Genomic DNA, 20,055 nt, shown 5'->3' on the forward strand with positions numbered 1-20,055 from the left:
CATCACAAGCATTCTTGCAGTCTGCATCAATACCTGAAATGTGGCTTTGATCACCTTAAAACTGGCAAGGGTTTGGTTAGAGCCATCTCCTTTTACAGAACTCTGTCTCCACCCTATTACTTGAAGATTAGGTTAGCATATAGACTGATTAAAGCCACTTGTGATACAAGGAATATATGTGTTCATTTTGCTTATTGTGGATTCTGTTACAATTTGAGACTTCTCAAATCAGCCTTCAGGTAAATTTTGGGCAAGTTTCATCCATGCTTCTTCAGTTACCTTTGTACTTACTGGTCCAGGGGTACTCTTCAGATGCATTATTACTGCTACTATGGCAATGCTCACTGATAATATAATGTCCTGGATTTTACTATTTCCTAAGCTAGTGAAGTTGATACCAGGTATGGACTTGGCCGTTAGCAACATCTAACTGTTTTAACACCAATAATATAAGATGAAGAAGTTGCTAAACGGCAGGAAGACAGTGGCTTCAAATGTCTTTCAAACGTTAAGTTTGTGAAATCAATTACCAGTGATGCCGGATGAAAACTGTTGTTTGTGGAGCCTTGCCCTACAGGCTGAGTAGTGCACACTGAAAAAGGCAAAACCGAACAGCTGACTTCCAGTGTGGAAGATAACTGCTCAAACTCCCTGACTTCCTTGACCCTTGATAATTAATCAGCATAAATGCTGGTTAGCTCTATGCCTTCTCGAAAGCCTGCCACCATATGGACGAACTATCCACCAAAGATGCTCCAATCTCACGGATAAGCCATTAAACCTCTTCAGATCCTTGCTTGTTGAGCTTAGTTCCACCTTACTAGCAATTCACTTGCTTAGAAATCAGCTCACCTGTGAGAACGATCAACTACAATGTTGAAACTCCCCCCCTCCCCCCCCCCAATGTTCTATCACCGTTTCTAAATTCCATGTAAAATCAGTTTGTTAAAATCAGTTTGTTGAAACGTAATACATCCTACGGCATTTCCAGCATTAACACAGCCTTTGGCCTGCAAAAGGCAGTGGTGCTGTGTGTGGCAGAGGCTGTCAGCAGAGCACAGATGCTTTTGGTCTGGAAGAAGGGGCCGGACAGTGCCCCTCTGGGATACTCACTAGAGAGAGACCGTTACCCTGCCCCATTATTTCAATAGAATATTTTTGAGATTTGTTTTGAAGGACTGCAAACTGGAAAGCTTAATTACAAAAATCACTGTAAGTATACTGGTTCCCAGATGCAGAGAGATGCACTTGAAACATTTTTTGGGGTAGAAATAAAGGCATCGCTGCATACAGTTTCCTGCAAAAGTAATAAAAGTGTGTAGCAGAATAAAATGGAGGGGAAGAAAGTCGGGGTCACAAATGAGGGGAAAAAAGGTTTTTTCTGACTTGACAGGGTGTCACCTTCTGTTACTTGGTTTAACGTTACTGACTCCTAAACATTGCCGAAGTTTGCTGTGTCTTTGTGAAAGCGCTCTGTTGGTGTATCTGTCCTTTCAACACTTCACTCTGTTTTTTCTCTGCTGCCTTGGTAGGAAGACAGTGAGCGTTATTCCCGTAGAGCCCGAAGAAATGCCTCGGTTAGTATCTACTTCTGCTTCTTCTTTTTAGCTACACATTTCAAATGAAGATAAAAGACATGTATAAGGCAGTTCCTTTTTAAAAGAAAAAACAAGACAACCTCCCCTCACCCCAGGCAAGTGCAAGCCCCAAAGCTACTTCCTGACTTCTCTGCCCTCTCCTCAGTTGCTCTGGGAAGCTTTTGCAAATGTGCTAGAGTAAAGGGGGGCAGGGGGTGGAAGGTGGGGAATTAACCTGCTTAGAGTGTTTAATATTCATTTATTCAGACCATGGGCCAAGAGCATAGAGCAGGGAGCACCCGAGCAGGCTTGTCATTCACCCTGTAGTGAAACGTTTGACAGTGTTTCTTGGGCGGGGTATGATTTCATTTACTTTCTGCTTATAGTTTTAACGTGTTTCTTTTTTAAAGACCATTATTTTGTATGCCTTTTCTTTCCTTCTCTTCCATCAAAGCCATCAGCATTTACCTCGCTGCCTGTTACTTCTGTTCTTTTCATTGTTTTCTTGTCTTTATACTTTCTTTTGATAGGCTTCGGATGAAGATGAACGCATGTCAGTGGGTAGCCGTGGAAGCCTGAGGGTTGGTAAATTGTACAGTTTAAGTGTGCATGTGTGTGTACCAATGTTGCTGTCCCCCTGTGCCACTGGACTGGTTATAGTACTCTGATAATACCATCCTTCCAAGGTCTTGGCATGTTCCATGTTCAAGGCACATGGGGTTTTTTCTTCAAGTACATGTAGGTCAATAGTTCTTTCGACCAGGGGAATTGTCCAATTTGTATGCACTGTGCAGGAATGCCAGCAGAGCGTGCAACTCTACAGAAACTTTTCTGGTAAATGCTGTTCACCGTTACTATTGCAGGAAGTACTTAGCCAAAACATTGGTATATGCAGGTATTTCTTGCATGCACCTTGTAAGCTCCCCTGTTTCATTACCAATACTGAGAATTTGAGAAGAGGAAGTGCTAGCTTACTCCCTGATCAATGTTTATTAGCTCAGGAAACCAAAAGCAAAATATCAGTGGAAATAAGTCTTAAGTTCTTTGGTACTGCAGCTGAATGCTCTCCTCAGAACTGCTTTAGAGATATTTGAAATTCGTCTGTAGACTTGAGTTTTGTGGAGGGAGGGATTAGTAGAGCAGAGAGTGCTGTAGTGCACCAGTACTCATCTGTAGGAAAAATTCAAACAGTTTTTTCCTCAAAATACCCATACAGTATTTTTCTAGATAATACATGTGTACAAATCTTAATTCTAGCATACACATCATTAGCTCTTGTAATTGTGAAGACAGTTTAAGCAATTTAGTAGTTGTGAATGGGTAATGCTATTGTCTCAGCATGTGTTGATAGTCTTCAGCTGCTTCTGAGACCTATGGGGAAGCATTCAGCTAACCACAAAACTGAAACAATCCATGACAGCCCTATGGAGGAAGCTCTCAGCAGTCCTGAATGTGAATCAGCTGCAACTAGTTTTTATTATGGAGTCATTGTGCTTACAACTGTTGTGTTTCAGAATAATTTCTTCTTCTACTGATGTTATTCCTAATTTATCAGTAGCACTAGTTATGTGGGTTAAGCTGGATGATAAGTTCTATTTTTATAGAACAAGCAAGACCTATATCATTCATATCAAGATCTTTATTTGTAATACTTGGTTTCTGGCTTCTGTGGAGATTTCATGCCATAATTTTTTTTGTTTTTCCTCCTTAAAAAACTTACTAATAGTTATCTAGGTTAGAACTACTTTCCCCCCCCCCTCCCCCAACAAAGTATCCCCAAAAGAACAAGATAGAGTGGAACATCTCAGATGCTTCTAAAAGAGTCTGGAAGATGGGGAAACACCCCCCCCCAAACAAACAACAAAAAACTACTGCACAGCCTGCTGAGTGATCCTAGTGGAGTTCACTGTAAGATAACAGAAGATGTACTTAAAAATTTTAAGTGTTGCCTTGTTCCCTTTTTAGTGGAATCCTTATTGCTACTTCTGAAATGCTGTTAAAATCGTTGTTCTTTAAGATTGCAAACTTATTTGAGCGCTTTTTGAATCTAGAAGATGCCTTAAAGCTCCAAAGATTCAATGAAGAAAAGCTTATCTTCACAGCTGAACATGAAACACGATGTTTATTAGAGTTAGATTTGGACATGTTTATGAAAGTGGTTTTGGGGGGGGGGAAATCTCTAGATCAGTTGAAATTTCAATTCTTTCTGTTTAGAAGGTCATTATGATGCAAGTGGGTTGTTTAACCATGGCTATAATTGTGTGTCTCTTGATGTGGCAAGATGCAAGCACATTGGCACTGTATAGTGGGAGCCCTGTTCATCTGAAACACCTTTTGCTCATGGAAATCCACTACTTTCCTTTTGATGTTGTTTTTGTACTGTGATCCTGTGTTTTATTGTTTTATATTTAAAACAGCAGGAGCCTTGCATTCTGCCTCCCCACTACCCCTTGAGAAGAAGCTTTTCTGACCTTTTTTCCCTGGAGCAGCCAGTCTCTGGGCTGCCAGCATGCCTTCAGGCTGCAATAACCACTGCTGATCTGGTGAACAACCGTCTCCAGCTGGTTCACGGGATGGCCCATAAATACCTCATACTTTTGTGAAGAATGTCCTTTTCTGACAGAAGGATCTGGTTGAAACTTTTCACTCTGGTATTTCTAGTGATGTTGCACAGACTCCCCCTGTCCTCATGAAGTAGCATTCAGTGAATATTCTTACCCAAGCTGACGCTTGTGCATGCACAGGATAAAAGTTTTGACAGAGCTTCCTTCCCTGATCCAAGTGGCACTGGGATTGTAGAAGAAAGTAAATGTTTGCTAGTCTGAACTGAAATTTACCCTTATACATCTTTTAGTTGTTTTATTCACAATGAATTAATAGAATATACACTGACCATTTTCCTAGTGTGGGTTTACAGTAGATGCTTTTAATAGTTTGACCGCATGTCTCTCTGGCTATTTGTGAAGGTTTGGCTCTTGCTGTGTGTGTCTTCAGGACAACAAAGTAAAAACAGAGAAACAAACAAGAAACAACAGCCAACCTAAAAAACTACCTCTGAGGACTAGAGTTCAGATTAGCTTCTGAGCTATTTTAGCATGAAGAAAGCACCAAAAGCTGTTGCCTTGTGTCCATAAAGGGTTTATAAAACCAGTCAGAGAATTCTGAATACTGCTCTTTTTTTTTTAATTTTTTTTTTTTAAAATATTTGAAGGCTTCTTCTGTAATCGCAGAATGCCACTGTAATTGGTCTACAAGACTTCCATTTTCTGAAAATTGATCTTGCATCTTTGGCGCTTGGGCTCATTGCATTGTGAGGGGCTGATGGTGTTGGGGGGGTGGTGCTTCTTGAAGCTATGCTTCTTTTCTACAGGAAGTTTTCAATGAAATGAGCCAGTATCAGAAATTTCTCCCTAAAACTTTGCCATCCTACTAATCTGTGCGAGTTTTACTCTGGATTTTCTCCTGGAATATTTTCTAAGTGGATGTCCGAACTGCAGGGATCAGAGATCTACTGAGCTAGCTTTTTGGGAGCTGGTGTGCATGTTTCTGGCAGAGCAACCATCAATATGGACTGCAAAACCACCTGAGGTGTTGATTAGACCAGGCTAGCAAATTGATCACAGTCACAGCTGTGACTGTACTGTAAACAGTGGCCTAGTGTGTTGATACAATGCTAGCTTGAGTATATCCCTGCCTCCTGCAGGCAGATCTTCAGCTGCGATGAAGGTGCATCTTTAATGGCCTTTCTGTGGCTCATCCTGAACCCATCAAAAGTGTCCTGCCTTCTTGTTTCAGAAGTTCTGCAATCTTCATTCTTTATCACGCAGTTTTTCCTAGGAAAGCTCAGTAACATCATCCTGTATTTGTTCAGACACTCAAGCCTTTCTTCAGTCTTTTCTACTGCAAGTATCCTTGTTCTCCCACTTCTCAGCTGGCTGTCTCTAATCCGAGACCATCCAGCATGAAATATTGTTGTGTTACTAATCACTCGTAATGGAGTTTGTGCATTTTCCTTGTTTTGTTTACTACAAAGTTCCTGAATTCTGACTTTGTGCAAGAAGTCCTGCATTATCAAAGTTCTGTAGTTGGGATTTACATCTCTGTGCCTGTTTTTTTGGTTTTTTGGGTTTTGTTTTGGTGGGTTTTTTTGGGTTTTTTTTTGTTGGTTTGTTTTGTTTGGGGGGATTCCTTTGATTACCTTAACTTGCTTCAGTGTTTTCCTTTGTAGTCTGATTTTTTTTTTTTTTTTTTTTTCTTTCCTGTCATGCCTTGACAGTCTCATTTGGAATATGCCAGCACCTACCCAGTGGTGAGAATAGTCTGCAAGTTGCAGTGTGTGTTAAAAACTAATCATGAAGAGCAAACTAACATCAATTGTGACAGCTGATCTGAGATAAGGACTGATCTAAAATTATCCTGAGGCAGTTCGTGGCCTGTGATGATGTCAAGATGCTACTTCCCTTGCCTACTGTTCTGACGCAGTTCAGATTAAAAGCACTGAATGATTAGAGAGATCTAACCTAGGTCTAGTTCAGTAGTTACCATAGGACAAAGAACAGCTTTTATTTCCCCTAACAGACTTTCTCTGTTACAGTCTGTCCATCATTTGACCAGGTATGTCTGGTTTTATTTCAGCATAAATCTGGAAGGGAATAAAACTCTCACAAACTCATTCTGAATAGATCTAGCAAAGGTAACAGGACAAATATACTGCCTACCAAAGCTACAGCTTGTGTATTGAGCTGTTACCTTTGCTTTGGAGGATAAAATCAAACTCTGTAGGTAACAATAAGATGAGAGCAAGTATTTGCATTGAATGTGTTGAGATAAAGCTGACTCTAGGAAGAAGAGAAAGGGCACAGAAGGGAGAATGAATATTGGGACTTCAAGCTCAGTTTAAAAATTTTCCTTGTACTGTTGAAAATGGAGTACTGTGGTGAAACACAGGTGTCTCACTTTCTGCAGAATGCAAACTGCGGAGGGTAGTTTTACAGACTCTCTAGCTTTTTCACTCTCCTTTGTTCCCTGCGCTATTTCAAATGAGGAATGCAATGTGTCTATTTGTGAGTGACCTATATACAGAAATAGTTCAAACACATTTGGATTTTGCATTAATGTATTGATGTAGTAAGTATAGACAGCTGGTAGCTCTTTTAATTGACTTAACCCAGCAAGCATGAATGATTTTTAACTGTGGCTACTAAATTTAACAGCGCTATCATCACTTTTAACAATATTCTTTAATAACTGGTCATTTGACTTTGAGTTTTGATTTTTTTTCATGTGTGCTTACTGAGCCGTGTTGTGTGGAGCTGGAGGAAAATTGGACTGATGTTTTTGCATGTTGATATGCATGCCTGGCTATGGATGGGTGCGCATAAACTCATTGATCTTTTCATCCTGCATTCTTAATCTCACTGCAGGCTGGATTAGAGAATGAGAGGACCAAAAAGAAGAACTACTCCAAAGCAGTATGTATCTTGACTAACTGTGTCAGAGAGGTTTTTGCATACAAAACCACTGTGATAGGACAAAGAATACGTGCAAGTATTTTGGCTGTAAGAGCTCACCAGCCTAGTATCAAGGATACGGTGTAATTATTGGGACTTGTTGGGTGTGCGAGAATACTGAGCATCACTTCATCTGCAAAATGTGATATAATCCACGCGGTTACATCAGTGTTGTACATAAAGAGCATCCTGAAAAACTCAAAACCTAACTTGAGCTTTAACATTACACAGAAATAGCTAGAATAAATATTTAGTAGTAAAGGCTGCATCTTTCATAAAGGTAGTTAGAATATACATGTAGTAAAGGCTGCATCTTTTCACAAAGGCCATTCTGCTTGGTATCAATGCCTTACTAGCACCGATACAAATAGGACGCTACTTAGAGCACTGCAAAGACAGACCTGGATGGAAGGTAAAGGATAATGTGCTTTCACATGATGAGGATTTTAGGTGAATCTCATGGGGAGCAATTCCAGGGAGAGAAAGAGTACATGAGAGAGGCAAAGTGGTGTACTGCTACTGCAGAGGGAAGGCTACTCATCGCAGAAAGAGGTTGCCAGGCTGGATTGGGGTTCTTCAGTGCATTGGAAATCAGCAGAGAATTTTCTGAGAAGTGGATTTGGATGTGGGATTGAGAAAGCCAGAAGGAGCAGCATTAGCCACAGTCTAAGGTAAAAAATGTTATAAGTATAAATGGATATAATGGCAATGAGCAAGTTTTCTGCATCTGTTAAAAGCAAGAGGAAAATACGGAAAAGAGTAGGGTCAATCACACATGAAGAGAGAACAAGTAAAATCTGGATATTTTAGCCTCCCCAGTGTGCAATTTTATTTGTTCTAGTTTTCACGAAGATTATGATCAGGCGCTTAGCATTTTAACGTAGCGTAGAACAATGGTCAGTGAGGTCTGGTAAAATTGACCCTTCTTTTCAAGAGTTGTCTGGAGCATTTGCCTTCAAAAATATGTGCTGGAGAGGTTTCTGGAGAGGATGGGTCATAGTGACAAGGGAAGTGACTTGAGCTACGGAGCTTCGGTTTGAAATCTGAAAGATACAGGGCAAATGAAACAAATATGTTTAGAAGTGCCTGAAATACAAAGTGATAAACAGTTAACTTGTATTTGTGGAAAATGAATCATGTCAGCTCAACTTAATTTCCCTAAGCAGGGTGATTATTTAAGGGCATGAAGAAAAAGCATTAGATTTGACTATAAGGCTATTGGTGTGTCTCTACATGACATTAAGTGAAACCTTGGGCAAGATCTACTTCTTGTAAAACAAAGGCACAGTTAGGTTGAAAAATAACACTTTTGGAAAACAAGACAGCTGGAAAGGATCTCATCTGGTCTGTTCCCATTGAAGACAGCATCATCTGTTTTTAAAGGGGAAAACAGTTCTACAGGAGTCTGTATTGCCTAGATGCCTTAAGTACAGGGAGTGAAGGCAGTTTCATGTGAAGTTAGAATAAAAATACTGTTGATGAATAGGAGACAACTTGTCAAGACTGAATGACAGTAAAAATAAATGAGGAATACCACATTTTGGAAAAATGAAATATACTATTACAAAGTAAGGAATTTTGCATAGGAATGGTTCAGATAACTGAACGTAATCTCAGATCTTTAATATTACATTGCTGAAAAAAAGCAAACAATTCCTCAGTGTAGTAATGAAAGGGGCATTGGAGGTAATTGGTCTGCATGGTGCTGTTGAAGCTGCAGCTGGAGTGTTGGCTTCAGTTGCTGAAGATTCATTTTAACCGTTCTTCAGGAAAGTGTTAGAGAAATTCAAGGAGCCTGAGAAAAAACCTAGTAAAAACTGGAAAGAAGCCAAGCTGTGGGAGAAGAAGGCTATAGCAGTATTTCAAATCAGTCCTTCTTGAAAAAAGAAACTGGATGTTGGCCCTCCATTTGTGGTGATAATACTGTGTCTAAGCTTTTACCAGAAGTTGCTTTACCAGCTTGGGTCTAAACTGGTTTCTAAGTTAATTTGTTTAATTTTTCATGGAAGCCCCTGTATAGTATATGATAAATATTTTGTTTGGAAATTGATTCAGATTGGGTTTAGTGTATTTTCATTTCTGGAATGCATTAAAACTTGGACTTAATTTGAATAGAAATTGTAATTAAATTTCTACTAAAAAACCCCACCCAAATACACAGAGTGCTTCCTCATTTTTGATGTTAAACCAGGCCTCATTGTGAACTGGTGGCAGAATAATGAATTGCTTGAGAAATCTGAGCTTTTAATGGTATTGATTGAGGTGACTGTTGGGTCTGTCCTCTTTTCTTCAACATCATGTTTCTAGACTAGAAACTGCATGGCAGTGATCATTTTCTTTTATTCCTGTCCCGGCTGCCATAGGGACTTGAAGTATCTCACCCTGCTTGTGAAATGCTCATTCTGAGCCTGTTTATTTTTACTCCTTTGAGAGAAAACATCTTAATGACAACAAGGCAAGCTATTGAGCTGAACTGACTGAAATCTCTTATTAGTCTTTGGATGGCCACACAAAATACTTGGATGTGGCAGATGGTCACTGTCAGGGTTTAATTTTGATGTAATTGGGGAAAGCTGAAAAGGAGATTGCATACAGCATTGCATGTTTATTAAACTGAATTTCTCAAATATAAACTTAGAAGTAAGTCTTAGCTACAATTTGCTGCTTTTTAATTGCTTAGCTGCCAGAGGTATAAGTAACTACAGTGATAAATTTCTTTTATTGTAGTCTCTCATCCCTGGTGTCCCATTTTGTCCTGTGTTCCCTTCACAGAGTGTTTGAAGAGACAGGTGCTATAGTGCAGTAATAATAGGGGAAGCAAAAGTGTTTCTTAACAAGAAAAAAGGGGGTCAAGAAAGGCAAGTAGGAGTATCCTTGACATTTTTGGCTGGTATACAGGTGCTGACAGACACACAAATGTTCATGTCCTCATGTTTGAAATCATGACCTAGTCCTGTATTTCTCCTGTTCTGGTGTATCTTTGAAAAGTTCTGTCTCTGCCTTTGCTTTTCATAAGTGATGACTTTTGCTAAAAATTCCCTTTTGGGTGTGCGTCAACTTTTTTCTCTCCTTTTTTTTTTTTTCTTTTTCCTTTCCTTCCATAACAGACCAATGGTTATGAGGAAGACATGTATGGATCATCCCAGAGTAGAAAATCTAGCAGGGTTAGTAGATTATTTATATTGCTATAAAATCTATTGCTCTACTTAATGGGATTAAAGCTAATTAGCAAATTCTTTTCTGTGGTAAAGCAGGTTTTTCCTGTCTCCCACATTGTGGGTTTTGCATTTTGTCAGACACGAGGTGCAGCAATAAGAGTCTAAAAAAAAAAAAAAGAAAAAATTAGGCCATGAGTGGGAAGGGAAGTCTCTGAATTTGGTACCAGTAGAACTTAAAAGCCAGAACTGCTTAAATTGTAAAGAAAATTGGGTAAAAGTTAAATTGTGACAGGAGATAGTTTTGCAGCACCTGGCATGGAGGATTTCCATATGCTGGACAACAGAACGATTGTTTTCCATCCTGTGCAAATGTGTTCATGTTGTGCTCTTAACACCGACACTCCCAGGCTTCACCTAGAATTTAGTCCATGTCTTGAGATTTGCATATGTAAAATGGATTTTGGATTTTGAATTTTGAATTTTCCCCAAATGTGTGTTGTTTATTTGAAGTTTGCTTAACTAAATGCTTCTCCCCCCCCCCCTCCCCCCCCCGCCCCTTAATATTCTGGGGTGTCTGGAAACTCCCACAGAGGTGAACAGCCAGTGCAAGTGTTACTACTTAGCTACTTACCATTGATGTACTTCTATTTCTAAAAGTATTCTTGTCAAAAAAAGCTTAATTATTAGCTCCATTTGTGTGCATGTGGGTCACAATGTTCCCTTCTGTCCCAGCACAAGTGTTTTGTGTCAGTTGCAGGAATTCATTGGCCTGCTTTGTTAAATACTGGGGTTTGTGCAAATTATGTAAAGGTATTGCCTCAAGCAGAACCTCTGGGGAGCAGGGAGGGGAATTGTTTGGCATTTTTTTTCCTTGCCTTTATTTTAACAAAGGCAGACAAAAGCTCAGAGCCTATTGATCTTTATGCTATCAAGACATCTAAAGAAATTTAGTGGTATGCAGACTGAAGCTCTATGTTTAGGGGAAAAATAAACTACTTTTAAGACTCCATTTAGCTAAGTGTTTGAGCATGCTAAACATGAGGTAGACTTCAGTGAGTTACTTCGTAAACATGAAGTTAAAAGCAGGTGCTTGTATAAATAGTGAAATGGGACCTTATATTCCATCTCTGTTTTAAATTGTTGCTTCCATATACTTTTATGCATTTTGCTTGTATATGTGGGTAAGAGAAAATGAAATACTGTTGCTTAAACTGTTAAGAAAGCAGTATGTCCTGTTGTTGGCACTCTTGCTGAACTGCTTGACAAGTTCAAGGAACTTCATTATGCAGTGCTTCTGAAAAATGATGTTCTTTAATGACATACTCCAGAGCTCCAAGTACTGCAGGAAGAACAAAATATCTGTAACAAAGTCATCCAGGGAAAAGAAGTTGTTTGCTTTCCATTTAAATAATTTAAAATCATCTGAGTATTAGGGTTTGTAGCATGGAGGTTTAGTGTATGTAGGGCATAATTATGGCAACATCATTAGTTCTTTCCTGTTTTCATTACTAAGTGTAATTCAGATTAATCATTATTTAGAAGGGGGATGAGAGTTTGGGGGAGACTTGGAATAGCTGAAACTCCAAAACCAGTTGATACCAGTCTGTCTGGCATTCACTTTTAGGAATACTCTCTCCAAAACCCCAAACCTAACTGTGAAGATTGCCAAAGTGACAATGAAAAACAGAGATGAGGCAGAGTTCTTCAGGTCAGGAAGGCAGTGATGGGTCAGCTGATAAAATAGTTGTTTCCAAAATAGGTGTCCAATTTTAAGTCACAAAATTGAGTGATGTCCACATGGAGATCAGCCTTTGTACACTGTACTTGCAATTAAACGTCTTGATTCCTTAAAAATTAATAACACCATGTGCCTGGGTAGTCCACGTGCGGATTACAAACTCCCTAGGTGGGAATGAAAGTAATTTCTTTAAGCTCAGTTCAGTTTATTCAGTTTTCTTTTCGGTGAAAGTTATTTTTACAGGCATTCAGGAATAATGAGGCAGAAAGGGATCTAAATTTTTGAGACTGGACAATAATTTATCCTCAGTTATATACCTGTGAGTGTTGTGTCTTACCCACAGATATGTTTGCCTGCAGTGAGAGCAGTCCAGTGTCAAGAACAAACAAGTTTAATTTGCCGCAGATCTCCCTCATTTGTAAATGGAGTTAACACCTACATAATTTCTAGTGATAATGCAAGGACTAGTTAGGGCTTGTAGGAAAGCTGAGTAGTTTCTGACTACTAAAAGCAGAGTGTCTTGGCTGTCCAGACCCCCGTAAGAAATGACTGGAGAAGCAGGATGTTAGAGGATGGCTGTAAAAGGAGAGCTTTGGAGTATAGCAAAGGTAGAGGTGTGAGGCTCTTTCAGAATAACCATTCCCACCAGTGTGCATCTGAACAGAGCCTAGGAGGCTTTGAAAATACCTTTGCAACTCGTGTATTGTTGCAGGGCAAGTTACAGGAGACTGAGCCAGCACAGAAGAAATTTCATGAGGGTGGGGATGCAAGGAGGTAGCGTTTCCTCTGTCACCCCTGCACGCTGGCTGCGGCAGCCTGTGCTCACTTCTAAGCATGCCTTTCTGGTGTAGCTTTATACTCGGCCTGCTGGGCTCAGGGCTGCATCTGTCCCTGGCACGGCAGGCTGTTTTATCATATTTTAGATGTGGTTTTAGGCTGCCATTTTTCTGAAAATAAGGAAAATACAAAGTCTTCCTAGCATGCCTGTATTTTTCTTGATTCCTTTGGTTCTGTGAGATGCATGTCTTATGTACAGATTTCCAATCTGCATTGAAAACAGACCTTGATTTGCAAATTAAAATATCCCTCCATGTTAAAACCAGCTGTTTATAACAACTTAAGTTGTTCATAATATATTGTTGCATGCTCCTAAAGCTTTTGGGAAACCAAAATACTGAGTTCCACTCAATATTATAAATATCCTACTGCTGTCAGCCTTCCTGCACCCTGGCAAGCCCTACGTGCCAGCTTTGTGTTGAAGTGTTTGTGCAGCGGAAGTTCTCACAGAAAATTCACGACAGCAGAAAAGCTGAGCTGGCATCCTATGCTCCAGTACAGGTGCTAGGGGGAATGAATGGAGATGTTGTATATCATGCTAAATAAATAAGTTAGTATTTCAGAGGGTAAAGCTGATTTTTAAGGCCACTGGAGTTGTCAGTCAGTCACTATTGGTACTTCTGGTATTTAACTTGAGGTTGAATTAAGTTCTCCCCATCCAAATAGGTGGACCAAAAGTGCAAGGTTGGCTAAATGCTAGGTAGGAAGCTGCATAAAATAAGGTGTTCCATTTAGATAGTCTCACTTCTTACAGGAAAGTTTTCTTTCCATTCAGTCTTGCCATACCTGACTGTGGGCGGCTTACTTTTTCTGATGGGCTCACCCAACAGTTTTGGTCCCTGGCTTTGCTCTCTGTCTCCCAGCAGAGTTGTCCTGACACCTTCTCCTGCATCTCTTGTGGTTTTAGCTTATAGGGCATAAACTCCTCAAGAACTCAGAAGGAAGCTGACCTGCTCTCTGACCAATACATTTTTGCAGTGCTCGATGGGCAGTGGCAGTTCACTCTATTGTCTGCAGCGGTGGGACTGCACATGCAAAGAAAATAAATCCTCTAAGGCAGGAGCCTGAGTTTTTAGGTATGAAGCTGTGAGTCAGCCATTTAGTCTGAGTTTGAGCCTGGAAGCTAACATTTCCAGCATCTTGTAAAACAGATGTTGTCTGTTCTGTTTTACAGAAGCTGGAAGTATGATAAATAAATTGATAAATACAGCTTCACTTAACTAGAGCTAGGATGAAACTTAGGTGCATGAACTGCGTATATGCTTTTGGAAGTGTGGTGTATCTTCTTCCAAGTCCCATACAAACCATGTACTTGCAGCATACTGTCACGTTGGGTCATAGCAACGAGAAGGGAGGAGAGAATGTGAGGTTTTAAAGTCTTTTCAGTGGAAAATAAATGGTTATTTTGTGCATAAGATGCTGTAGGGATAGAGGAAACGCCTTCTGTTTATTTAAAAAAATCTCTACCTTACAAATGGAAAGGGCGCACAATTTTCACACATCCACATATCTTTAATGTGATTTTCTTAATGCAGTTATCTCCTTTTTGCATGTTTGACCATTTTGACTCCTTGCAATTTGTAAGCACCTATTTTACTTTTTGCTTCCCATTTAAAGGAATTTAGGAAGTCCTTCATGTTATGAAACTGAGTTCTCAAGGGGTTTTTTTGTTTGTTATTAATGCAGGCTTCGTACTACTCTGATCTGGGTCTTCACAACAGCGGCTATGCTTCCACATCTCAACCTTCTTCCCAAAATGGAAATTGGGTCTGTTACCCTCTGGCTTTACCTGGCCTGGACTTGTTCTGATTTCTGTTGGATAATACAACCTCTTGCACTTAGGAATCAGTTTGGACCAATTGTCAAGAATCTCGGTAGCTCTTTTTAGTAAAACTTAAAAAAACAAAACCAAACCAGACCTTTTGAGATTGGAGTGAGTAATGGAAAGTTGTTTTAAAATGAGCACAATTAGTTTTCCTTTGCTGCTCCTCCCTTTCCTACAGTTATGTTGATGGCTTTTGGCCTCAATTGGTCTGGAAAAATAAGGGAAATCTTAATTGACTGAAGTTCTCTATTCTATTTGAGGCAACTTCTGTGCTCATCGTGTCAGTCTAGCAAGTTTAAGATAATCCGGTCTGCATAAAATGAAATTACAAGCAAGTAATTCACATACTGCTAGAAGAAAATCACTGAAGCTTCAAAATCACCCAGGAGGTTGGATTGTCCTCTGTGTGTGGACAGAGCTCAGCCAGTCCGGCGCTAGCAAAGCAGTGATTGAGCAGTGGTCTGTAGCCTGTCCTGCCCGATGGGCAGCAGCACGAGGACATTGCCTGGTGCTTTGTGGTGGCCAGCGATGGGGGCTCCGCAGATGCGGAGGAGGGGGGGTGACTTGCAACAGGACATTGCCTGCAAGCTGTGGCTGGGGACCACTGCTGGAGTATCTCTTGCACCTAATTATGCCAGATACAGTATATCCTCTCTGAGCTTAACTGCTGCATCTTGTGAGTGATGGTTACTAATGGCGAAATAATTTGTTTTATGGTGCTCTGACTTGAGACTCATAATTTTGTCCTGAGTTATTTGGGTTTTCTCTGCATTTTTGTTTAATAATAAAGTACACAAGAGATGGTCTTACAGCTGTGTGAAACGCTTAAGATGTGTATCTTAAAACACTTCTGTCTCTGTAGCTCTTTTTCTGGCTTTGGTTGAAGTGAGGAGAAACACCCTTTCTGGCTGCTATACACAAATGTGTGAAAGACAATAACAACTTAACAACCTAAAATTAAATTATGCTGTTTTGCTTTTGCCTACTGTTGTATCCTCCCTTCCTGTAGGAAATGCACATGTCTGCTTGGTATTCTTAGTCTTTGGGAGATGAGATCTAATGCTTTCATGGCACAGATGACTAATACTCTCTGTACTGGGTTTCCTCCTGTTGTAGTTTAATAATCCTAGTCTCTTATCAAGATGGTTAATTCTGCTGTAGGTGCCTTTTTTGTTTCATTTTTTTATGCAAAAAAGTTTTGTGCTTGTCTTCCTCAGCCCTCCTTGCTGTACAGTGATGCCCCGCCAGCCAGAAGTTACAGGGTTTGTTGTACTAATGCTCTAAACACAAATACCAATGCCACTCACCTTCAGCCATGCGTATAATGTCTCTTACCTCTGTAGTTCTTGTTGGGTCCATTTATTTCACACTCTGGTGTCCGATTCATCTGAATGCACGTGTGCAATGCTGTTTGTACAGACCTAGATTTGCTGGTCCTTCCTTTTATTCCTGTCAGAAGCGTGCAACCACTGCTCGTGGGGTTGTGATGCTGCTGCAGAATTCTCTCTGGATGGAGACAGTTGTCTTCATTTTGGTGTATTAGCTACAATGTGCAGGTGCAGGCCAGAGAGAGGCAACATCAATTCTTTCTGGTTGTGCAACAACTAACAAAAATCTGTTTAAAATTTTTTGTAGCCAAATTCCACTGTTCTTGTTTAAACTTTAAAATGAGCTGCTCAGATTTTTTTTTCTCAAAGCTTAAAGGTAGAGTTTCCTACTCCCCCTGTGTTTTCTGAGCCATACATTTATATGTTAAACTGGAGGCAGTCTTAAAATATGCATCTTCCTCCTCTTTTATTAATTTAGTGAACTGGCTGGTAAGTGAAGTTCATCAAACAGATTTGAACAATTTAAGAATTGATGTAGCCGTTTTGTTGGTAGGCAGTATAAACTGTTGAATTGATGATTGGGAGAACAGTTAGAAATGCATGACTATGTCATGGACTTGAGGTTTGTGTGTGTGTCAGATTTTGCATGTGCCTTACGGCATTTTCCCAGCTCACTGACTTCAGGTTGTGTTAGATCTTTACTTGCATGTTGCTTGTGGTTGAGTATAGATGACGTCCCTGTCCTTGCACATACTGTTCATTCCCCTACGTCCCTCACACTGCACCTTGTGAATTTGTAATGCTTCAGACTGAAACCAGAAACTAGGTCTGCCAGTCCTGTTCTGACTCTGTCTTTTAATTGTAGGCGTCTGTGTATGACGAGAGCATTTACAGTGGGAGTCGTCGGTATAGTGCCTCTAGTTCTCGTGCTGTAAGATGTTTTCTGCGTTTCCCTGTTGTCTTGTCTGTTCTCCAGTAACCTGTGTGTACAAGAACACAGCCTCTTCTGGGCTGAGAAACATTTAAGATGAACTGTGTGAAACTCATAGCCTGCTGCTGTAGGCAAAAGTACAAGCACCGTTTCCATGAGCTTCCATGAAATAATAAGTAGTGATTTATCTGCTACTGTAATGCCTGGCCTCACGCGGACTGGCTCTGGCTAGCACTGACAGACCGTGGTGCTGGGGTCTCACAACCCTCCCACCCACCCCCCCCCCCTCCCCCCACCCCCCGCGATGAGGCAATTTCAGCTCTGCCTTGCACTTGGTTTGCGGTTAAAACACCTTGGAAAGACAGTAAAGTCCCTTCCCTCCCTGAGACTTAATTCTTCTTTTGAAACTGAGAATAATGTAGTTTAAAAAAAAAAAAAAACAAAAACAAAACCCCCAAACCCCACTTCTCCCGTGCTACATCATTAGCGCTTATCTGCCAGCATGAAGTAAAGGATTCTTGTGAATGTATGACTTGCTTGGTTTTGGGGTTTTTTATTTATATTCCGTAGCTGTCTCAGGCAAATTGTGACAACATTTTCAAAATACATGCTCCTGTGATTGGAGGGCTTTGTCGTTTATGGGGAGAGACAAGGTTATAAATGACAATACAAATTGCTTCCTTTCAAAAAAGAGAGGCTGCAGCACTCGGTTTACAGATCAGAAGGCAGAAAGTGCCTTCATCTCTTCTCAGATGGGTCTTCCGTGTTGTGGTAGGCATTTCGGCCAGCCTGCTGTTGTATCTGCCTGGGGAAAAAAGAATTCTGCTCTGTGGACCCACTGCTTATTCTGTCTCTGAACTCCTTCACTGGTTATAAAAAAACCCAAACCAAACAAAAAAGCCCTAATAAATGAAAAAAACATTACCTAGGACCATAACAGAGAAAAGCCTCAAGACAAAGCATTGTTGTTAATTTAACCGTAAAAGTTGCAATTTTATTAGCTTGGAGAAGGAAACAAACTTTGAAGAATGTTTACTAAGTGCTCTTTAGTCTTTAAAGGGCAATCACACTGATTCACTAGTTGGGCTGTGCATCTTGCTGCTACTGATGTTAAACTTCAAATTACTTTTTGTTTCCCAATTGTGGCTTGTCTTCATTTGGCTGCCTTGGAAAATTCATCGATACTTATCCATTTGGGTTGTTGTGGCAGCCTGCAATTCAGTGAATTTGCTACTGAGGCTGCACTGGGCTGGTTGTAGCCCTTTGTTTGTATGGGATGTCTTCTTTTGTTTGAGATTGTCTCTCAAAGGTCCAGATGATACACTTCTACTCTTGGAAGAAATAATTTACAGCAGGCTCCGAGCCCAAACGCTGTTTACAAATCTTTAAGCCACTGTTAATGGCTTGAGCAGGGAACACTGAATAAAATGCCAGTGATTTGTTCCCCTTTCTCCATCCCACCCTGTGCCACACGTATTTGGAAGTCTGTGTATAACCCAGCCTTTCCAGTTTACGTTGCACGATTATTTGTAGTAATGAGAGAGTTGAAGTACGAGGCCTTTGCCTCAAAGGGAATGGCCTTGTCACAATTACCAAGTTATCTGTGGTTATTTTAATATCTCTGAATCTCATAGCACTTCTAATGTGTAGAGGGTGTGCCATTTGGATAGCTGTCCCCAAATAATGTTTTTGGATGGTGAGATGACAGGTGAATGCAGGGGGCGAGGCTGAAACTGGCCTTGCTTGGTCTCAGCCAGCTGAAGAAATGGCACTTGCTTCCATATTCTACCCTGCAATACACAGGGAACAACTACGGAATAAATAGGTCCCATGAAGCGTTAATACGGGACTTGTCAGTAGTTACACTTTTTCCCTGTTTTGTGTTTCAAGTTTATTCTACATCCTTGTTATGTTAAACATAAAACACCAGTGATGGCACAAGGCTTCTGTGCTAGAACTAGTTAATAAGAAAACAAAATCTAAATCTTTACTTCAGTGCTTTTTGGTTTTAATTTAGGAATTGAAGTGGCTGTGGTTGAAAATAGTTATAAACTGTGTGCAGTACAGTTCTAAATTTTGCGTATTCTCACCTCTGAAATGAAGCTCAGTGTCTCGTGAAGGTTCACAAAGCCAGTGTCATTGCACGTAAGACATTGGAGGACATGGCTTCATCATTTTCTGCCCTGCTTCAGGGGCTTGCTAAGGGCTATGTGTCTTGGAACGTAATGCTTTGTAGTTAGTAACTAAGCTTACGGTTGTACTGTAGCTGGGGTTATTTCCAGTTTAACCTCTTATCATTTATTAATACTGTAAGCTTAATTTTCATTTAATACTATGCTGCTTTGTTAGCATGGCTAATGATGCTGAAACAGCCCTCCAGTAGCTTGGTGAAGACCTGGCTATCTCTGTAGCTGAGGAGTCCAGGGGATTCCTGTAGCGGCCAGGTAACTTAACAGAAGAAACCTTAAAAAAAGGCAGAGTACGTGCATCTTAAAAGTGGGATAATTCTTTAGAATTCAGTGGGCTTGTATCTGAGAAAGTCTGAAGCACCGATAAAATAAACTCATGAAGGTCATTAGAAGCATAGTCTAAGCTGCTAAGAGCAGTTCCTCATGTTTGTTCCTGTCCCTGAAGTGCCTCTGCCCTTGTGTCGGTACAAATTTTGCACGTGAAATTTGACAGATTGACATCCCTCTTTAAAAAGGCTACATTCACAGTTGCCTTGAGGTAGTAGCAATAGGAAAAATATCATGTCCGGTAAACCTCAGAAACTTCTTTAATTCCTCTCTGTTCTGAATGTATCAAAACCTCCCTTTTATATATGCTTATGTTTCTTTCTAAAAGTACATCTAAATAAAAGATTGAGTGTGAAGCTGCTACTCCGAAATATGTGAAAATAGAGGGAGTAAGTCTAAAATGCATTTCCAGAATAAGTTTTAGTTCTGTTTCCCCAACGCTTTAAACTTTCATTTCCCTTCTCTACTTCTACTGCACTAAAACTTCTGGAAATAAAAGAGTGTAGACACATTCTTTGTCCTTGTCAGCAACAAGTCAGCCCTGTCTGTTTTGCATCGCTGCTTAGATGTTTGCTTTTAAGAAGGACTAAAATACTTTCCTTGGCAGGAGGTGAGGACTGCAGGTGCTGGAAAAG

The 20,055-nt window shown here is 40.3% G+C and overlaps 1 protein-coding gene across 20 annotated transcripts in view; it reads left to right on the forward strand.

Moving 5' to 3' along the window:
- LRRFIP1 (LRR binding FLII interacting protein 1) overlaps positions 1-20,055 on the forward strand; it is a 116,923-nt gene that overhangs the window by 62,317 nt on the left and 34,551 nt on the right. For 9 of the 20 annotated variants that reach the window (XM_049802123.1, XM_049802106.1, XM_049801951.1 and 6 more), the window contains 6 exons: positions 1,533-1,577; positions 2,108-2,158; positions 7,001-7,048; positions 10,195-10,251; positions 15,863-15,907; positions 16,839-16,904. The exons of 7 other annotated variants lie outside the window; for them this stretch is intronic. In XM_049802123.1, coding sequence (XP_049658080.1) covers positions 1,533-1,577; positions 2,108-2,158; positions 7,001-7,048; positions 10,195-10,251; positions 15,863-15,907; positions 16,839-16,904 — 312 coding nt within the window. The remainder of the gene's footprint in view (positions 1-1,532; positions 1,578-2,107; positions 2,159-7,000; positions 7,049-10,194; positions 10,252-15,862; positions 15,908-16,838; positions 16,905-20,055) is intronic. 4 more of the 20 variants (XM_049801980.1, XM_049802008.1, XM_049802024.1 and 1 more) reach the window with 4 other exon arrangements.

Source organism: Accipiter gentilis, chromosome 1 (assembly GCF_929443795.1).
Source record: "Accipiter gentilis chromosome 1, bAccGen1.1, whole genome shotgun sequence".
NCBI lineage: Eukaryota > Metazoa > Chordata > Aves > Accipitriformes > Accipitridae > Astur > Astur gentilis.